The sequence below is a fragment of the Alligator mississippiensis genome, chromosome 8, assembly GCF_030867095.1.
Source record: "Alligator mississippiensis isolate rAllMis1 chromosome 8, rAllMis1, whole genome shotgun sequence".
Classification (NCBI taxonomy): domain Eukaryota; kingdom Metazoa; phylum Chordata; order Crocodylia; family Alligatoridae; genus Alligator; species Alligator mississippiensis.
Genome location: NC_081831.1, coordinates 25872258 through 25892264, shown reverse-complemented (window position 1 = coordinate 25892264; position 20007 = coordinate 25872258). Strand labels below are relative to the sequence as shown.

The 20007-nt window shown below is 60.2% G+C and overlaps 1 protein-coding gene across 1 annotated transcript; it reads right to left on the bottom strand.

Moving 5' to 3' along the window:
- Nucleotides 1–491: 491 nt before the first annotated feature.
- On the bottom strand, nt 492–13291 carry SYDE1 (synapse defective Rho GTPase homolog 1). The gene is made up of 8 exons (XM_014598339.2): nt 13139–13291; nt 9147–9995; nt 8020–8802; nt 7624–7838; nt 7107–7233; nt 4897–5063; nt 3946–4177; nt 492–3313 (listed from the first exon to the last, which is right to left on the bottom strand). Exons 1-8 carry the CDS (start codon nt 13224–13226, stop codon nt 2880–2882), a joined length of 2895 nt encoding a protein of 964 aa, XP_014453825.1. The 5' UTR covers nt 13227–13291; the 3' UTR covers nt 492–2879.
- Between the last annotated feature and the right edge of the window lie 6716 nt (nt 13292–20007).

Genomic DNA, 20007 nt, shown 5'->3' with positions numbered 1-20007 from the left:
AGCAAGTGGGCTCACCATGTTTCAAGGTGCCTCCTGAAATGAGCCGAAAGGCTGGCCTGGTGTCCATGCTGTCTTTAGGCCACCATGTTTGCATGCAGCTGTAGCACAAAGGGGCTTGTGCCTTTTCCCCCACCCAGGCACACCCCTGCCCCCAACTGCTCCCCTGCAGTGAGATCAGTTCATTTAGCCACCCCAAAGCCTCCAGCAGCACCCCCTGCCACTCTCCCACCAAGGTCTGGCCTCCCTCAAGGCTCCAGGCAGTTGGGCTCAGCACAGCACCTGGCAGGGAAAAACAGCTTAACCTGGGCCAGGCACAGGCCTGAGAGGGCAGCCCCTAGCAGCCAGAGTGGGCAGCTGACCCAACTCCCACACTGGCAAGCTGACTGACAAGCAAAGGCAGTGCAGGCCCAGATGTGACTAGAGCAGGCTGCCCTTTCCCAAGTGCCCCAGTAAGCCCTGCCCCCAGTACACACATACATCAGGTCCAGGGGTGAGTGCAGCCTGCATCCTTTATTGCTGGTGATGGTTGCAAAGCAGCCAGGCAGGGCAACTCCTGCACGGGTTGCAAAGCAGCCAGGCAGGGCAACTCCTGCATGGTCCTGCCAGGGTGCTCAGCCTCCCAGCCCAGCTCAGGGGCTTCCTGGTGAGACCACAGGAAGAAGAGCCTCTGTGCCCATCCCCAGAGCTGAGAGCACTGGGGTGGCCCCACAGGGGGGTGCTAGGCACTGCGGGAGCATGCAGCTTGTGGGCACCTGGCAGCTCCCATAACACTGTTTGGCAGCTGGGACCCCACCCAGCCCCTCCTTCATGGCAGGACAAGCCACAGCACCACTTCACCATCAGTCTGCTCTTGCCCCACTAATACTGAACAAGGCACCACTACCCCCTCCTTGTGTCTGCCCCACAGCACAAGGCTCCCCCATGCTACCAGGGATAGCTCCATGCCCCACATGATTGTATTTTGAGGGGTGCAGAGGCATTGCTAAAGCCTGGTCGTGGCACTGAGAGAAGAACAGTCTTCACAGTTTCAGAGCTGCCTTCACCCAGCAAAAAGAAATTGGCTTTTCTTCCTGTAACTGAATATTTGGTGAAAAGTGAAACATTCTGCGGTGAAAAGGAAAAGATGTACACATGCAATCCCCATGTGGGTCAGATGAGGGCAGCAGCTCCTAATGCAGACACATCCTTGTGCACAAATGCACACATGGGTGCATAAACACACATACGTTGTATGCACCAATACACTTGTGCAAGTATCACACATCCTTATGTGCATGAATACACATTTAAAACGTTTTGTATTTGTGCCCAACACGTACACATCCTTGCCAATACATACACACGCACATCCTTGCACATGTATATAGAAACATACGCGTGCACTAATACACATACACGCGTGCACTAATACACATACACGCATCTCACATACATGCCACCTTTTGCACTTGTGCCCAACACACGCACACACATCCTTGCCTACAGAAACACACAAGCCAGAGTAATAAATAAGGCTGGTTTCCCGTACCGGGTCCCTGGGGCACAGCACTGGGCTGGGTGTGTCCCAACTGCCTCACAGGGCGCCTCCTGCCTCCCCCCGCAGGATCCCAGCTGTACACATCGCTACCCCTGACCCACTTACGCAACTCCCCATCCCTGTGGGGTGGTACTGTCCAGGCCTGCCTGGCACCCTTAGCCCAGGGTTGCCCCTAAGAAAGGGAGGAGACACTGCAGCCACTTTCCAGGGTGCTGAGTAGAGCCAGTGGGGCCTGGCCTCTTCATGGCTCATCAGGTCAGGGCATGGATGAGCGTGCCAGGCTCACTGAGGCACCTATGCAGAGAGCAGCACCCAGTATTCTGTTGGCCATGCACCAGGCTGGGTGGCCAAAGCCAGAGGAGAGAAGAGCCACAAAGACCTCCCAGCCATAGCCCAGAGGGGTTGGGGCAGCGGGCAAAAGGGGCTAGCAGAGGCCCTGCCTGAAAGAGAGGCAGGGACAAGTGCCACTCCAAGGTGCTACCTAGCAGCCCCACAGCAGCCCAGCCCCAGGAGCCCGTGTGCAACGAAGGCTGCAGAACCTTGTCCGTACTCACTAATACTGCGCAAGACGGTGCAGTCTGGAGTGGTCAGGGTCCTCAGTGCTGACCCCCACCCAGGCCCAGGCTGCCCCATATGACCATGAGCTCAGCCAAGAGAGCAGCAACACTCAGGGCTCAGCACCATCTATGCCTGGGGGCTGCCCGCTGCACAACCCTGCCAATCAAGGGCAAGCCAGGGGCCTGGCGTGGGGGTGCTTTCCTGAGCCTCAAGCCCTGCTGTAGTCAGCCACCCACACCACACGCTGGTAGGGCTGACAGGGTCGGGTTGGGGATGCCCATTGAGTTGGCCCGGGTCTGCCCGCGGTAGGTTCTTTGGCATATTAAAGGCAAAGGGCATGTGAGAGCCCAGGAGGGAGTTGTGCCCCCCGGCATGTGTTGCAGGTGAGAGCGGGTGGGGGGTGGAAAATGCCCAGTGGAGAGTGCAACACCTCACCCTGTCAGTCTGGCGCAGTACCAGGCTGCAACAAATGACCCCCCCCAGCCTACCCCTGCCCCGGCAGCAGAGCCCCACAGTGCCCTTCCCTGCTGGCACCATGGTCGCACCCCTGGCCCCCCATCCCGTTCACTCGGTGCTGTGCAAATCAAAGGCAGTGAGAGCCAAGTGCTGCACCTTTGGTCGCTCTCCAAATGGCTTTGGCTCAGGCACTAGGTACCTGCTAATACTGTGGTGTGGCCATGCACCCTTGGGAACATGGCTGAATTAATTGGTCCCTCAGGAGCTCAGAGCAGCACTCCCCATCCCTCGCGGCCCTGCAGAGCCCAGGGCAGCTGGTCCTGGCTGCTCAGAGGCACACGTTGATGGGCTTGGAGAGCTCCCGCTCCAGGTCCAGGATGAGGGCATCGAAGTCCTTGAGGTTGAGGCGGGGGCTGAATGGTGCCTCGGGGTCATCCACCAGTGCAAAGTCCCCCATGAAGATGGTCCGACTGGGGCCACCCAGGCCCGTGCCCTCACCCTCGCTGTCACTACCAGCCACCTCGTCGTAGTCAGCCTCACCTCCTGGCCCTGATCCTGGCCCCGGCCCTGGCAGCAGCAAGAACTCCTGGCCACACACGCTCCAGTCCCCTGCATAGCGGTTGCTGGGGGGGCTCTCCAGGCCCCGGGGCCGGTGCCGAGCCACCACCTGGCTCTCCAACAGCTCCAGCCGCAGAGCAGGATGGCGCTTGGGCCGTAGGCAGCTGGACTGGGTCCCCTCCGGGCCCTCGGTCCTGTGGGGCACTGCGGGGATAGGAGCAGTCTGTCAGGGCGGGCCTTCCTTCCCATGGGGAGCAAGGGCAGCCCAGCTAATCGGTGGCTCCACTGAGGGTGAACTGACCAATCAGAGGGTGTGATCCCAGGGTTGGAGGAAGGGGAAACCAAGTACAAACTGGCAGATAGGGGCTGTGACTCTGGGGGCAGGAGACACCAAGCACAGACCGACCAATCAAAGGCTGTGATCCTGGGGCAGGGTAGCAGGAGGACTGAGATTGGGAAAGGCGAGGTGGGAACCTGGCACAGACTGACCCATCTCCTGATTGGTGTGACCCTAGGGTAGGAGGGGAACCAAGCAAGAGTCTGACCAATCAGAGGCTGTGATCCCAAGATTGGGGGAAGAGCCTAACAAAAGACAGGCTAACCAGGCACTGCAATCCTAGTGCTGGGGAGCCAGAATAACCAATCAGGGGCTGGAATGAGACACAAATCAGTATGAACCAGCCAATCAGGAATGGTGATCCTGTGGGAGAAGCCAGAGAGGGACTAGCCAAGGCCATGTCCCCAGGGCAGGGGATCACGTAGCCAGAGGCCAGGATCTCGGAGAAGCACCCCTGCCACAGTGCTTCCCCTCCCCAGCCCCAACTCATCACACTCACCGGGCCAGGCCTGGAGCAGGTAGTGCAGCACCTCAATGTGTCTCTTGAAGTCGACGGCACTGGCAATGTCCTCGCAGTGGGCATAGCTGCGGGCGCCGGGGCGCCGTGGGTCCTGGCTCTGGCTGAGCAGCACAGGCCCGAAGCAGACAGCCAGGTTCTGCGCATGCATGCGGTTGAAATCATGGAAGGAGGCCACCAGGCTGAGGTGGTCCAGAAGCATGGTCAGTGTGGCCTGGCAAAGGGAGTGCCATCAGTGACCAGGCGCACCCTCCTCAAAGGGGCATCTCAGGGTCAGGTGTCCGCCTGCCCCAAACCACGAGGCTGGCACCAAGGCAGGCAGCGTGGAACAGGACGTGGGGCAGCAGGGCTCTCCAGGCACAGTGCCTGGGCCCTGCCAGTATGGGAACCCAGCACATGGTGCCTCAAGCTCAGGGCAAGCTCCTACACTGCCAACCAGTCTTCATGGCCTCCTCGGACTGGAAGGCAGGGCAGGGCAGGGGCAGAGGGCACAGCCCGGCACCCAAATGCACCCGTTTGGTCCCCCCTTGGGCAGCAGGGGGGGCCTATACACACACGCACCAGGAATGTACCCACCACATGTGCACACTCACACGTGTGCATGCACACACACTCCAGTGGAACAGTGGCTCTGCAATGGATTTTGGGGATGGTCTACACAAACAACAGCCACAGTGCCCCACGGGCGGGTGTGACCATCAGATCTATGAGCAGGGACAGGGACAGCACAAGCTCCCCGCTGGGTCCAGGCTCCCCTCCAGGAATCATGGTGCCCAAGTTGTGAAGCAGGACTCTGAGCAATCAGGCACTGCCAAAGCTGCAGCACGGTCGTGCAGGCACCCTAGCCTGGTCCCCACAACCATTCATCCACCCTGCCCTGTCTGCCCTGCCCCAGCCCAGCCTCAACATCTGCCCCAGCCCAGCAGGGCTCACCTTCTCAATGTCAGGCAGGCAGTCCAGCAAGGCGACTGTCTCCATTGCCTCTCTCTCACTGAGCCCCGCCCGGGGGGGCCGCCGTGCCATGGCCTCCAACACCACATGGTACAGTGTGGGGGTGATGAGGGGCGTGGGCAGCTCTCGCAAGTAGTCCTTTAGGATCCCTGGGGATGAAAACTAAGGCCCCTCAACCCCACAGCAGGTCCCCCGTGGAAGCACATGGCCCTACATGACCCATTGGACTGAGCAGCCCAGGGAGATTGCGCAGGGGGTGGGATGCACAGGAAGCCAGGAGACATGGGTTCCATCTCTGGCTATGGAGGAGAGAGGAGCTGGGTCTAAGAGGTTATGGCTAAGACGGGGCTGGGAGCCAAGACTCCTGGATTCCACCCATAGGTCCAGGCAGGGAGCGAGTTCTTATAGTTTCATAGTAGCTAGGGTCAGGAGGGACCTGAACAGATCATCTAGCCTGACCCCCTGCCACAGGCAGGAATGAATGCTGGGTTCCCAAGACCCCAGACAGGTGATCGTCCAACCTCCTCTTGAATTTGCCCAAGGTAGGGGCAAGGACCACTTCCCTGGGAAGTTGGTTCCAGATTTTGGCCACCCTAACTGTAAAATATTGCCTTCTGATCTCTAACCTAAACCTATTCTCCATCAGCTTATTACCATTGTTCCTCGTCACCCCAGGTGGTGCTGGGGAGAAAAGAGCTCTGCCTATTTGCTGTTGATCTCCCCTGATGAGCTTGTAGGCAGCCACCAGGTCCCCCCTCAGCCTCCTCTTGCTGAGGCTGAACAGGTTCAGGTCCTTCAGTCTCTCCTCGTAGGGCCTGTCCTGCTGCCCTCTCACCAAGCGGGTGGCCCTCCTCTGAACCCTCTCCAGGCTGGCCACATCCCTTTTGAAGTGTGGCGCCCAGTACTGGACACAGTACTCCAACTGCGGTCTGACCAAAGTCGCATAGAGGGGTAGTATTACCTCTCTGGACCGGCTTGAGATGCATCTGTAGATGCATGACAAGGTATGGCGGGCGGTCTGGCATTGGCGGCTCATGTTCATCTTGGAGTCAATAATGACTCCAAGATCCCTTTCCGCCTCTGTGCTTTCAAGAAGGGAACTCCCCAACCTATATGTATGCTGTGGATTCCTTCTCCCAAGGTGCAGCACCCTGCCTTTGCCTACGTTGAACCCCATCCTATTCTCGTCTGCCCACTTTTGTACTCTGTCTAAATCTAGTTGCAGCCTCTCTCTCTCCCTTCAAGTGTGCACCTCGCCCCACACCTTAGTGTCATCAGCAAACTTGGACAATGTGCTTTCTACCCCCTCGTCCAAGCCGCTGATGAAGATGTTAAACAGTGCGAGCCCAAGGACCAAGCCCTGAGGTACCCCACTGCTCACATCTCGCCAGTTTGAGTACAACCCGTCCACCACTACTCTCTGGGTGCGCCCCATCAGCCAATTTTTCACCCATCCAACTGTGCAGACATCAATGCCGCAGTCACTTAATTTATTGATGAGGATGGGGTGAGAGACAGTGTCAAAGGCCTTCTTAAAGTCTAGAAAGACTATGTTCACAGCAACACCATCATCCAAGGATTTAGTTACTTGGTCATAAAAGGCAATCAGGTTGGTCAGGCAGGACCTGCCTTTGGTGAACCCATGCTGGTTGCCCCTAAGCATGATCTCCCCTGCAGGCCCCCCACAGCTGTGCTCCTTGATGATTCTCTCCAAGATCTTCCCGACCACCAAGGTGAAGCTTACAGGCCTATAGTTATTTGGGTCCTCCTTCCTCCCTTTCTTGAAAATTGGGACCACATTAGCCAGTTTCCAATCCCCTGACACCTGGCCAGGTGACCACAAATGCTCATACAGCTGGGCCAAGGGCTCCACAATGACTCCTGCCAGCTCCCTCAACACCCTTGTGTGGAGGGCATCTGGACCTGCAGATTTAAAAATGTCTAGCCCTTCCAGAAGATCCCTAACTACATCTGCGCTGACTGAAGGCCTGACAGAGCTATCCCCAAGATTGTCCCTACCACTGGTAGGTGGGATGTCCCGGTCCCTGTTCAAGAAAGCAGAGGCAAAGAAACTGTTAAAAATCTTCTGGGTCTTATCCCTAGTTCTGGGAGGAAGGAGGGAGCTGGGGGTGTGAACCTGCCATGGGAGGGTAAGTGAAGCCGGGGCCCTGAAGGCTGGGCACAGTACTGACCTGTGATGACATTGATGTCAGGGTAGAGCTGCTCGGAGAGTGTCACGGCAGCACTGTCCCTCTCAAAGGCGTCGCGAAGCTCCTTCTTCACAGCAGCTGAGCCGCACAGCCGGTACAACCCCACGACCTGCCACAGGGCACCGTCATCGGGGGGCCCAGCCTGGCCCCGCCCAGACTGGCCCCTTGAAGGGCACAGGGGCATGCAAGGGGGTGATGAGGGAGCTGGAGAGTGGCTGGCGCATGCAGGGGGCAATGGCAGGGTGCTTGGGAGTACAAGAAGAAGGGGCATAACCCCTTGGACACAGGGCAGCACCAGGAGGGCCAGGCAGGGCAGGAAGCAGCAGGGAGATTGTACTCTACCTAATGGGGTGTGGCCCCTCTGCTCTCCCAGCCCCAGGGACCTGCTGGCTTGTGCCTGCTGCAACCCAAGTGCCCGATGCCCAGCACAGTGCCCCCAGGGGCTCTAGGCTCCAGTGCTCCACCCATCCCAGCAGAGGGGGAAGGGATCCCCTCTCACCTTCAACCCACATCGCTCGATACGGGCCACACACTTCTGGATGAGCAAGGGCACTTTGAGGACAGCATTCTCCCTCTCCACCAGCTGGCGCAGCTCCACACCGAAGACCCGTGGCTCCCGGGCATTGGGCATATCCCACTGCTCCACCAGCGTGAGCTTGACATAGAGGATGCCGCGCGGCTCCAGCTGCAACGCCAGCTGCTGCACCCGTGACCCTGCCGGGGAGGGACCGGCTGGGCTGGGCTGGGGCACCGCAGGCTACCTTCTGTTATGCCCCATGCCAGGCCCATACCAAGATGCCCTGCACCTGCCCATCCCCCAGCCCAGCTGCAGCCCTGGGGGCCTCCTCTGTGCCCCAATCAGGAAATGCTGACACCACCCCTTCCTCAGCATTACCTCTGAATATGTGGGGCAGGATGATGGTGCCGTGGCAGCAGACACGGTTGCGGCCAGCAGCTGGGTCCCAGGAGAAGACGACAACCTTGAGCAGCTGGGCACCCTCCAGCTCCAGGTTGAAGGTGTGATTGAGGCGCAGGAAGGCAGCATGGCCAGGCAGCAGTGCTGTGCGCGCCTTGTGGGCCGCGTCCACCTGCAGCACGCAGAAGACCTCCCTGGCCTCAGCCCGCAGCGCCCGCAGGTCCTGCAGCCCATACAGGTGCACACTTACGAGGCCGGAGAGCTGCTGCACGCAGCGGGGCTGCTCCACAAAGCTGTAGGATTGAAAGGAGCTTACGTCCAGCCCAGGCCCAGTCCCTGGCTCTGGCTCAGCCCCAGTGTGCTTGTCCGACTTGGCCAGGAGCTCTGGGGAGTCGCCGTCGCTCAGGTAGCCACCCTTGCTAGCTGCCTTGCCACGGGGCAGCCCCGGCCGGGCCTCCACACTGCTGTCCAGGTGGTAACGGCTGATGACATTGCCAGACTCCTTGCGGGCATCCCGGGGCGAGGTGCTTCCCATGGCACCACCCCCCTCAGCCTCAGGCCCCCGGGTCCGGGTGCTGCGCAGGCTCAGCTTCCTCCGCAGCTCGGGCAACTTCTTCATCTTCATGGAGAGGCGGCGCACAGTGCCCGGGGACTTGGCCCTGCCAAGGGCACGTCCCTTCTTTGCAGCACCAGGGCTAGGTGGAGGCGACGGGCCACCTGGCACTGCTTCAGCACTCATGCATGGCATCGTCGGAGCCTTCCCTGCAGGAGAGGACATGTGAGTCAGGTCCCACAGACCTGCAAGATCAGGGCTGGACTTGTGGGGCTTGTAGAACGGCAGGGTTGGGCAGGTGGCACCCTGTGGCGCCAGGGTAGCAGGGATGATTGGAGAGGGGGATCCTGGCTGCAGTGAGGGGGGGCAGGCAAGGGAGCAGCATAGCAAGGAGTAGGGGCCCTTGGGACTTGGGAACGGGCTATCCCATTGCATTAGGGAGCTGGGGTGGGGGGAGGGTTGTGTGTCCCAGGGGGATGTAGGGCCTCATGGCAGCAGCCCCATGCCTAGTCAACCCATCCTTCCCCCCGCACAGGCATTGCCAGCTCCTCACCGCAGCTCTGGGCCCTGCCGGCACCCTCGTCTTTGCCTTGACTGGCTGCATCTGGTCCCAGCCCTGTCCGTGCACTGTGGCTCTCTGCACCCCCGGCCCTGCTCCGGGAGGGCGCCTCACTGCTGGGCTTGTGTGGTGGCTCCATCCGGGCCTGGTCGGGCTCCTGGGCACTGGCCACACTGCCCCATCTCCTCCAGGGCTCAGTGTTCTGCCTGGTGCCCACCACATCCTCGTCCTCAGGAATGGGGTTGTACCAGATCTCGCCCTCGCTGCCCATGGCACCCGGCTCCTGCTCTGCCCTGGTGCTGGGAGCTGACTCATCTGGGCCCAGGGCCTTCCCTGAGGACAGCACCCAGTGCCGGCTGCTGCGCTCCAGACTCTGCAGGTAGGCACCGTGGCTGGCCCCCTTCATGGCACCAGCGGCAGCCCCCAACTCTGCATAGCTGCACAGTGACTCAGCCTCTTCGTCCCTGGGGCCGTCAGGCCACAAGGGACCTTCACCGGGTCCCCCGTCCTCCTCATCCATAGCCAGCTCCCCCATGTGGGGTGAGGAGGGCAGCAACCGTGGCTGCCCAGGGCTCTGGGGGCTCTCATCAGGGCTGCGCCCATCACCTTCATCCTGGGGCTCTGGGGAGGCTTTTGAACTGACGGGGCCCTTCCTGCGACAGGAGACACGGGGCTCGTCCCGGACCCCACATGAGAACCGGGCCCAGTTCTGCTTCTTGGAAACAGTGATGGCTGCTCCCTTCCGGCAGCCCCCATCAGGGTCTGGCGCTGCCACAACCTCTGAACTGGGGCCTGTCTCTGGCACCAGCTCCACAGGAGAGTCCGGTGTCCTCAAGGGGCGCTCTGTGAGGGGACAGGAAAAGTAAACAGGGGGTTGGTAGTGATATACTCCCAGTGCATAAGCATCTGCACTAGCCCCCAGGCACACACACCCAGTGCACATAACCATCCACAGCACATGCACTGCACCCAGCGCACCCAGTGCCCTCTCCTCCATCCCAGGAGCCCAGGGTCCCTCCTGAGCTAATTTACTGCTGTGCTGGAGCCTGGGGAGCTCAGCAGGCCCTGGCTGGCATGTAGCACCTCTGCAGAGCTGGTTCTGGTTTGAATCAGCCTAAGCCCCAGGGCTGAAAGCAGTGTCTGGCTTGGAGCCAAGTGGCTGCACCAAGCAGGTCAGCATGGGACACTAGGGAGACATGCGGCTGTGACTACCTTGCAGGCTGGGTGCCCCAGGCCGGTGCAGCAGGAACTGGGATGACACCGCCTTTCCAGGCTTGTCCCAGGTGGGAGGCAGCTCCATTGGCCCTGCTGAGCTGCCTACCCCTCACCTCCTACTTGGTACCCTTGCCCCATGACTTGGAAAGGCCCAGCTGCTCTGGGAATCTCCATGGATGGGTTGACTTAGCTGGAGATGCACAAGGGCTCCCCACAAGGCTCTGCACACTGGGACAGGAGCAGGGACGGATGGGGGGACTGTCCCTTCCCCAGTGCATGCCCCATTCTGTACCAGCATCTCCCAACCCTGCTCCCCTAGTGACACTGAAACCTCAGGCAAGATCCATGCCATCTTACCAGAGGTGTCAACACACATGCCTGCATGGGGGTCCTGGCAGGTACCCTTCAGCCACCCCTACAAAAGTAACTGTGCCGCTGCCTTGCTAACATGGCCTTCACGTGTGCCAGCCCTATGGGGGAGGAACAGGGGGCTGTACGGCATGGGCTCTACAGATGGACACATGGGCATGTGAACAGGGAGGCAGTGCTGGGGCTGGGCCACAGCCCCAGGCAGGAGGGGGAGACAGGTGCTGTGCATTTTCCTGAACCCTGCTAGCCCAGTGCATCCTTCCAGCTCCAGGCTCCCACTCAGCATTCACCCAACCACTTGTGTCCCCGGCCTCTGTGGGGCTAACAGAGGCCCATTGTGGGGCTGTGGCCTGTTGGGCTGGAGGGCGGCACGGCCCAGCAGCTCTGTGGGGAGGTCCTGCTACACACTCCCAGCACAGACAGCTGCTTAGAGCCCCTGCCAAGTTGGATTTCCTGTTGTTTACTGCCTGGATGTCAGCACTGCACTCCCGCCTCCTCGGCTGGCTCCTCGGCCCGGGACAGAGGGCCCTTTGTAGGAGGGAGCCCTGCCCCGCACTGGCCTCACCAGCCTCCCTGAGCAGCGGTGCCTCTGCGAGCCCCACAGCCACCTCACCTCGCCTTGCCTGAGGTGCCCCCATCGGGAGCCACAGGAGGAGCTCTGTGGAGCTGAGGGACAGGCACTCTCTGCCCACACAGGAGAGCCAAGCAGCAGCCCAGCTTGGAGCCTTAAGGGGCAGGGGGAGCTGGAGGGAGACATGGGCATAGGCCAGTCCCAGAGTCCAGCCCCAGCTTCACCTGGGCAGTTTCTTCCCCGCCAGGAAATGATGGTCCGAAAGACCTGCGCACAGCAGGGTCTCCATGCCCAGCCCCAGCCTCTCATGGACTTGGCCCAGCACCACCTGCTCTCTGCCACCCCCCACAGCTCCCCTGTGGGCATGGGCTGGCAATCCAGTGCCCCCAGGCCAGAGAGTTCTCGGCCTGCCACAGGCTCCCAGGAAACAGCTGAGGGGCCCAAGCAGCCCAGTGCAAGCCACCTGCCCCTGCCCCTCCCCCACCCCACATGGAGCCTGAAGCCCCAGACAGCACCGCACTCCCATCACCCCCAGCACGGACCCAAGGTGCTCTCAGCTCACAAGCTGAAACCAGGGGAGCCCACTGCCTCCCCCAAGGGGCAGAACCAGGAAATGAGCCCTGACACCAGCACCCAGCCAGTGCCCTGAACATGGCAGCACAGGGTGCCCCCAATGCCAGGCTGCCAGGGGCTAGCAGGGCTGCTTGAAGCGGTCACTTCTCCAGGCAGCACTCCCACCCCATCGGGCTCTCCCAGAGGCACTGTTGTGTCTCCATCACATAGGTCCCTTCACACTTATCACTCCTGGTTCCTCCCTGGCCCAGGATCCTGGTCTCTGCCAGTCACAACGTCCCCTGGGGCTTCTCAGAGTCTGTTCTGGGACAGAGATGTGCCAGAGTCGTCCTTCCCAGCCCCTGGCCCTGCAGCACCGGCTCCCGCTGTCCGAGCTCCAGGCACGGTGCTGGGTTGGCGCATCCACCTCGCAAGCACCTTGCAGCATCCAACAGGCTCGGAGCAGGGGCCTGGCTCCTCCCCAGTGGTCTCTGGGAGGACCATGAACAGGGACATTTGTCCTGTTGCTCAAAGGACCTTCCCTTTGCCATGCTGGGGAGCACCACAGGCCAGGGCTGGTTCTGGCCCAACTCCCCCGAGATCCTGGACATGAGGCCCCAGTGGTGCCAGGAGCTGGGCGCATACTGAGCAGGTGCTTGCACGCAGCTGCTGGTTCTGCCTTTCCCCTGCAGAGCGAAGCCTGTCCCGGCCCAGAGCTCGTGTCCAGCCAGGAACGCGGCCCTGCCGCTGAGGCCCGGCCCTGCCAGCACTGCTGGACACCGACTGCCCTTGCACCGGGGGTCAGGATGGTGCAGCGTGCCCCATCCCCCGCAGCCTGGTCTCGCGGGTCCGTCATGCGTACCCAGGACGCAGCTCTCAGTCACGCCAGCCCCTGCCAGAGACCCCCTCTTTCTCCGCCCTGCAGCTGCAAACCCGGTGGGATTTCACCCCCTCCACCGCGGCGCCTCAGCCGCATGGTCCAGCCAGCGCCCAGGGCTGGGCCGGCTCCCGCTCGCGCGCACCAGCGAGGACAGCATCCCTGGCTCCCGGCTGCCGTTCCCCGCCGGCCCCGCCGGGCGCTGCAGGCCCAGCTCGGCGCGGCCCCGGCCCGGCACTCCCGCCGCGTGGACGCGGACCGGCCCCGTGCGGGGGCCACGGCGGGGCTCGGCCTGCATGGCCGCCGGCCCCGAGCCCAGCGCTGCCCCGGGGCGGCTCCCGCACCCCCAGCAGCCGGGCACCGCCCCGGCCCGACCCGGCTGCCCCAGGGGCCCCGCGCTACCTCGCTCCTTGGCATCGGACTTCTTCCTGCGGAGCCGCTCCCTGCCCCGCAGCCGCGAGAAGGTCCGGCGCAGCAGCGGCTCGGCCATGGGCCCGCGCCCCGCGCCGCCGCTCCCCTGGGCGGGCCGGGCCGGGCCGGGCCGGGGCCGCAGGAAGCGAATTCCAGGAATGCTTCGCCGTGCGGGCGCTGCCGGGAGCTGTAGTCCGGGCGGGCGGGGCAGCGGGGGAGCCGCCTCGCGGCGCTGGGCTCCCGCTCCCGCTGGGGCTCGCTGCGGTCAGGCTTCTCCCGACCCCAGCCCGCTCGCCCGCTTCCCCGCCCGGGGACAGGCACCCACGGAGGCTGTGGGGTCTTCATCCTCGGAGGTTTCTAAGACCGGGGTGGGCAAAGCCTTGGCTGGAGTGAGGTAGTTGGCGATGGTCCTGCTTGGAGCAGGGGGTTGGACTGGATGTGACCGCCTGAAGCCCCTTCCAACCCTCGTTTTCTCCGATTGTAACCCAAATGGGGCTCCAGAGAGCATGAGGCTGAACTGCTCTCAGTGGTGGCAGATGACAGAACAAGGAGCAACGGTCTCCAGTTGCAGCAAGGGAAGTTAAGGTTAGATACCAGGAAAAACTCTCAAGAGGTGGGGAGTAAAGCATTGGAACAGGTTACTCAAAGAGGTGGTGGAGTCTCCGTCCTGGGAGGTTTTTAAGACCTGGGTAGACAAAGCCTTAGCTAGGATGATCTAATTGGGATGGTCCTGCTTGGAACAGGGGGTTGGACTAGATGTGACCTGAGGTCCCTTCAACCCTCATTCTCTGTGCTGCTTCCATTTGCAGCCCTAGGTTCTGCTCCTCACTGCCACCAGCACCGTCCCCGGCAAGGGCCAGCTCCTGTCTGGGCACAGGCCTTTTTAACACAAATTTAATATGGGCTTAATGCCCACAGAGCCCCCGCCTCCCCCCTCCATTATTAGGGGAGGTATTAGATATATGTCAGTTAATTTCAGGGTCTTAAAAACCTCAGCTCCATGCCATCCTCAGCTCCATGGTAGCTTTGGCCTGTCTAACTGCCTCCCTACAAGCATGAGCAGAGGAGGTATGTTCGTCTTTGGTGATCTGTCCCTGTTTCCACTTTTTATGTGCTCCCCTTTTGGCCCTTAGGCTGCCCTGGATTTCTCTGGTCAGCCAGGGAAGCCTCCTGGCCCCTTTCCCTCTTTTACCCTGCATGGGGATCGTCTCGCTTTGTGCCTGAAGGATCGTTTCCTTAAGGCACAGCCACCCTTCTTGGGCTCCCATCATTTCAAAACTCCTACTCTGCAGTGCGTCCTTGACTAATCGCCTGAGTGCACTTAAATCAGCTTTCCTAAAGTCTAGCACTTTCACCCTACTAGTTACCTTACCCACTCGACGTCTTATGGTGAATTCTATTATTAGGTGATCACTGTCCCCCAGATGGCTACTGATCTGTAGGTCCCCTACCATGTCATCCCCCGTTGCCAATACCAGATCCAGTAAGGCATTCCCCCTAGTGGGACCGTGTAACTCCTGTGTCAGGTGGAGGTCTTGTACACAGGTTAGAAACCTGCGTGAGCGGTGGGACTTTGCCATCTGCGTCTCCCAGCAGATGTCTGGGTAGTTTAGGTCCCCCATGACTACTGCCTCTTTAGCTTTTATGGTCTCCGTGAGCTGCCTCAGGAGCCCCGAATCTAATTCTTTCCATTGATGTGGGGAAGAAATAGATGCTGTTTTGCTTGCCCTTAGCCATAAAGCCCTTGGAGCAAGTATGCCAGGGACAGCCAGGCATCCTGGGAAGAGCAGGAAAATCTCTGTCACTTCAGAAGCTGTTCCACAGGTGTAGGTAAAAGACCTGGGAGGTTTGTGAGACCAGAATGGGGTCATTGAAGGCTGCTCCAAGTGCCGAGCCACCAGCTATTTTAAACACTCACACAAATCACATTTGATTTATGACCAGGACTGGAGCTGTGCCTGTTTGTGCTGCAAGGAGCCAGATGCAGAGCTTTGGTAGCTGGGGGGCATGGATCTGGGGAGAGGGAAGCAGAGGTCACGTTCCTTTGCGTGGGGGGTGGGGGGGACACACAGCCCTCTTCCCTAGATCTCTCTAGTGCATTTAACAAACTTCTTCCTGTCTTTGCAGTAGCAGGACATTGGCAGCACCCTCATCCCACTGCTTTACACAGGCATCTTAGGGTGTGTTTGATATTTCGGGCTTTGTGCCTGGTAGCTGTGTGGAAGAGTTGCTCACAAGACTTTTAACAAGTTAGCTGGGTACTTGCCTTGGAGGGATTAGGTCAGTGATTCTTAACCAGGGAATTGTGGGATCCTATTAAGGGTGTTGCACCATATTACCAGAGTTGGGTGTGCAAACACCTACCCATGCTTCACAGAATAAACCCAGGGATCTCCACAGTGTCATAAACACTCTGGTCTTTTGGGCTCTTTCAGAGTCTTTTGTAACAAAAGAATTGTTCTAGTATTTTTCTGTAATCAGAAAAAGAGTAACAGCTCAGAGCTGATATATTCCAGGGGGGGAGTGGGAGGGGGGAGTCTAAAACCACAGTTGAGAACCACTGGTTTAGATAAGAGCAATCCAGAATAGAGCAGGGGGTGACTTCCTGGGGGCACCGTCAGCCCTGTATCCCTCCCGCCTGCGCACAGGGACTCCTGCCGTCAGCCCCTGGCACCTCCGTGAATGCAGCAGCCAGAGACCTCCGGCCATGATGTAGAGACCTCCTGTGTCAGAGAACGTTCTGGGCCTGCAGCTCCAAGGGTTAATTCCCCTGAGAGCACAAGAACTGCTATTTACTGGCTCAGACCATGGGTTCATCTAGCTTTGCATCCTGTGCCACACTGGGACAGAAAGCAGATGCTGAAAGGAGAGTGAACCGGCTCTGACCAGGATTTTTCCACTGATCCTCTCTCACTTGCAGCCTCCAGTATCTAAGGTCTGGGAAGTTCTGATTCAGAGGCTGTGCCCCTCACTCCCATGCTCAATGGCTCCTGATGCCCCTTTCCTCCAAGCATGTGCCCCGTCCCTTTGTGAATCTGGCTGAACTCTCAGATTCCACCACATCTGGTAGCAACCAGTTCCACCCTTTAATGACAAGCTGCATAAAAAAGAAGAGCCCTGCAGTGCAGAAATGCCTCTCTCTGCCCTGCGCTCTCACCTCCTGCGCCTGTTCCCATGCTAGGCCCTGCCCTTCAAAATGTCTCACCGTCACCTTGTTCTTTCATCCTCCAGGTGTCCCCTGAAATCCCAGGATGCCAATAACTGTCAGGCTGTTCCCTGCCATGGCCCTCTTTGGCAGCTGGTGAGTGGTGACCTCCCCTGCCCCCACCTGTATCTGTCTCAGGTTCACCTTGGGTGGGGACCATCACGTCCACGTGTGCGCCCATGTCTGTGTGTGCGTACTCGCATGCATATGTGTGGGCATGCAGCACTGGACACCAGAGCCCCATTCCCAGTTGGCCCTTGGCCCATAATGGGGATTAAACCATGCTGCCCCAGATCTGAGCAAGGACATGATGGCAGACAAGAGTGCAGCTCTCCATGCAACCTGCTTTGAGCAGCACCTTGGCCTCCAACTGGCAGTCCTGGGAGGCAGGGGGGGGCATAATGCTAGCTACACTTCTCACCTGCAAGCCTCTGGCTACAGGAATTGGCCTGGCTGAGCCCCACCAACTGGTGGATGCCTGGCCAGGGCTGCATGCTGGGCATTGAGGGAGCTCCAGCAGGGATGGCCTGGTCAGCACTGCTCCCATTATCCCTCCCACTGATGCTCTCACCAGAGCACTGTGCCTGGAGGGTCTGCTGTGACCTGTTTGCCATGAATCCATGGACAGGAACAGTGAAACCATCCTCTCTGAGCTCATCCAGGGCCAGGCCAGGATCAGAGCTGGCGATGGTGCCCACAGTGACCCTGCGTCTGCTGGGAGCAGCTCTATTGAGCCCCGCCAGCCCCGTCTGTTCCCCCTGCTCCCACTGCTCCTGTTGTCATTCTGGCATCCAAGGCCCTCTCAAGGGCTGCTCTCTGCAGATGGACTCTGACTACTGGGGCCTGAGCATGACTGCCCCACCAGCCTGAACCTTCTGATGGAGGCAGGGCTGGCGCTCAATGCCCCACTTGGAGGTTGGTCGGCAGCAAATGTTGTCAGGGCAGAGCCTGTGACATGGGCAAGCGCATTTGCTGCCTGGCTGGGTCCACTCGCCCTCTCTTTACCCTGCACTACTGCCCTGAAGCACATAGCAGTGTAGGCAGGAGGGACAGCCCCTTGCAGCACTGTGGAGCCACACAGGGATTTGAATCCAGGTCTGCTCCACCTGTGCACTTCTCCCTGCTCTTTGAGGGACACGGCCCTGAAACCCAGAGGAGATCCCAGACCTCAGCCCTGCAGTGCAGAAGGACTTCAAGAAGAGAGACTGAGAGCCTCTCTCTCCCCACCCCGAGTCCCCTGTGCCCTGGGAACCAGGGCACCCAGAAAGGGAGGAGGAGAAGGGGGCTTGAGGGTTCAACCATGGGCTCCCAGTCCTGTGGGAAGGCTCTCACTGCCAAGCCCATCCTAGGTTCACACAGAACCGAACAGATCTGGCCATGCTCCTGTCCAAAACTGGGCCCTGACCATGGCATGGAGGGATCCTCATCTGGGCCTTGTGGTTCATGTGCAGGGGGTGGGCTCAGGAGCTGCCTATGCCCCCAGGAGGAGCAGGGGATTTCAGGCAGTAGCTGGTCAGCAGCACAGAGGAGGCTGGAAGTGCCAGCAGCTGGAGCTGGGCATCTGCAGAGAGAGACCTGCGCAGAGGGCTTGTGAGGCTGTGACCACAGCTCTCCTCTGTGCACTGGGGTAGCAGTCCACCCATTCCTCTGGGTGCTGGGAGGAGAAATCCATCAGGAATGGAGCATGGTTATGGACCTGAGGCAGGGAAAGATCTGGCTAAAGCCAGGCGGAGCAGGGCAGAGCCCCTGGTCTGTGTCCAGGGGCACAATGGGTCGTGCCAGGCCAGTTCTCAGCCAGATAAGTCTCTGAGGTTTTGCACCAGCTGGGCTGCGTTTGCCATCAGGAAGCCACCCTGGCCATCTGAAGCACTTGTGTACCTGGACAGAGAAACCCCCCTCATACCAGTACCATGCATTGGGAACACTGGAGCCCAGAGACAACACAGCAGGGGCCTGGAGCCAGCATTTATTCCCCCAGCACAAGAACAGTCCCTGTCCACACAGAGCGACCACAGCCAAAGGGGACAAGGAACAGAGCCAGCAATGCCAGGTAGGCAGCTTGGACCCCAAAAGACCTCACTCACCCTCTGCTCTCACCAGCTTCCAGACTTGGTCTCTTCCTGCTGCAGGGTGAAGGCAGGAGCAGGTCTGGGCCTGACTGGGAGTGTGGGCAGCAGGCTCCCCAAGGGACCCAGCCTATGCTAGCTGGGGAGTTTCACTGGCATTGCTTTTAGGGGAGTGATCTGAGGACATCTGGGGAAGGGACTGGCAGTAGGCAGCAAGAGGAGGACTCTATGAGCTCATCAGACTGTGGCGGGGGCTTGTGACTGCCAGAAACACCCAATAAGAGCAGGGCAGAACCAGGTTAGATCAGCTGCTGTGATGCCCTGGCCTTACCCCAGCTGCAGCCAGAGGGACCAAAACAGGGGCTGGAGCCTAGCCTCAAGCCCCAGAGTAGAGACCCAAACCTGGCACCCACCCCACAGACCCCTGCCTGTCACTATGCCAGGTGCCGCTCAACCTAATGCCAAATGCTGCATCACTCAAAGCTGGAGGAGCTGAGGGCAGCACCATCTATCCAGCAGGCCTGGGCATGGCTGCTGGCTGGGCAACCCCAGGGCTTCAGGTGCCTCCATGTTGGTCCCAGTCCATCGCCCTAAGTTGCAGTGGGGGCTGTGGCAATGGCAAGGGGAGCAGTGCAGCGTGTGCTGAGGGAGTGAGGTCTTGGAAGGGCTCAGACTGGTCCCTCACACACCCAGTGGTGTGGCTCCGCGCAGGGGCGATCGTTCCAGTGCCCGTTTGGCAGCACCAAGGCACAGTGCTCGCCGGCCCTGCTGCTGGGCTCCCTGGCCTGCCAGTAGCTGCAAAGCAAACCAGGGGGGGCAGGTCAGAGCAGAGACAGTGGCCAACAGCTCCTGCCTCCCACCCTCCTGTGGGATGCACCCCCAGCTGCTCAGGGGCGTAGCTCCCTACACAGGCAGCTGGGGGCATTGCAAACTCCCCACTGCCCACTTGGAGCTCAGACCAGAGCTGCTTCCCAGCAAGGAGCATCAATAGGGCTGAGGGAAGACAGGGGCTAGAGGTCATGGCTGGGGGTGCCAGCAGGGCTGGGGATCACAGGGGCAGCTGGCTGGGAGGAGGCCATGGGTGGGGAGTAGGGGGCACTAGCAGGGCTGTGCAGGGAGCCCAGGGCAGGTGTGGAGATAGGGGCTGTGGAGGGGGCAGGGGGCACCAGCAGGGCCATGCTGGGAGCCCAGAAGCTGCAGTTAGAAGTGAGGGGTGCCCCACCACACTGCAGCTCCTACCCACACATAACCCCCTCTCAGGTCCAGGCCTGGCTGAGGTGTCACCTACCTGATGCCAGGGGTAAGGAGGGTCCCATTTGCCCAGCTCCAGGCTCCCTTGAGCACCTGATTTGTGATGCCCACCCAAGCAGATGGTGCCTTCAGGGTTTCCCTGATGTATTTCTAGAGGCAGAGACGGAGGCATCACCTGGGTGACGGTCCCTGCCCCTGCTCACTCCACCCCAGAGGCAGGGGCTCAGCTGGCCCCGATAATGGCACAAGGCCCATGTCCAGCTCCAACCTGGCAGGGAGCAGCAGGGCAACACTCAGCTGATGTTCCAGCCCCAGCTCACCTGCTCCGCGGGGCTGTC

Excerpts from the sequence above, each read along its gene's own strand:
- SYDE1 (XM_014598339.2), bottom strand. The coding sequence starts at position 13,226 with ATGGCCGAGCCGCTGCTGCGCCGGACCTTCTCGCGGCTGCGGGGCAGG. Across the intron at positions 9,996-13,138 it reads GTCCGATGCCAAGGAGCGAG|AGCGCCCCTTGAGGACACCG; the intron begins GTAGCGCGGGGC and ends GTCCCCTCACAG. Across the intron at positions 5,064-7,106 it reads TGACATCAATGTCATCACAG|GGATCCTAAAGGACTACTTG; the intron begins GTCAGTACTGTG and ends TTTCATCCCCAG.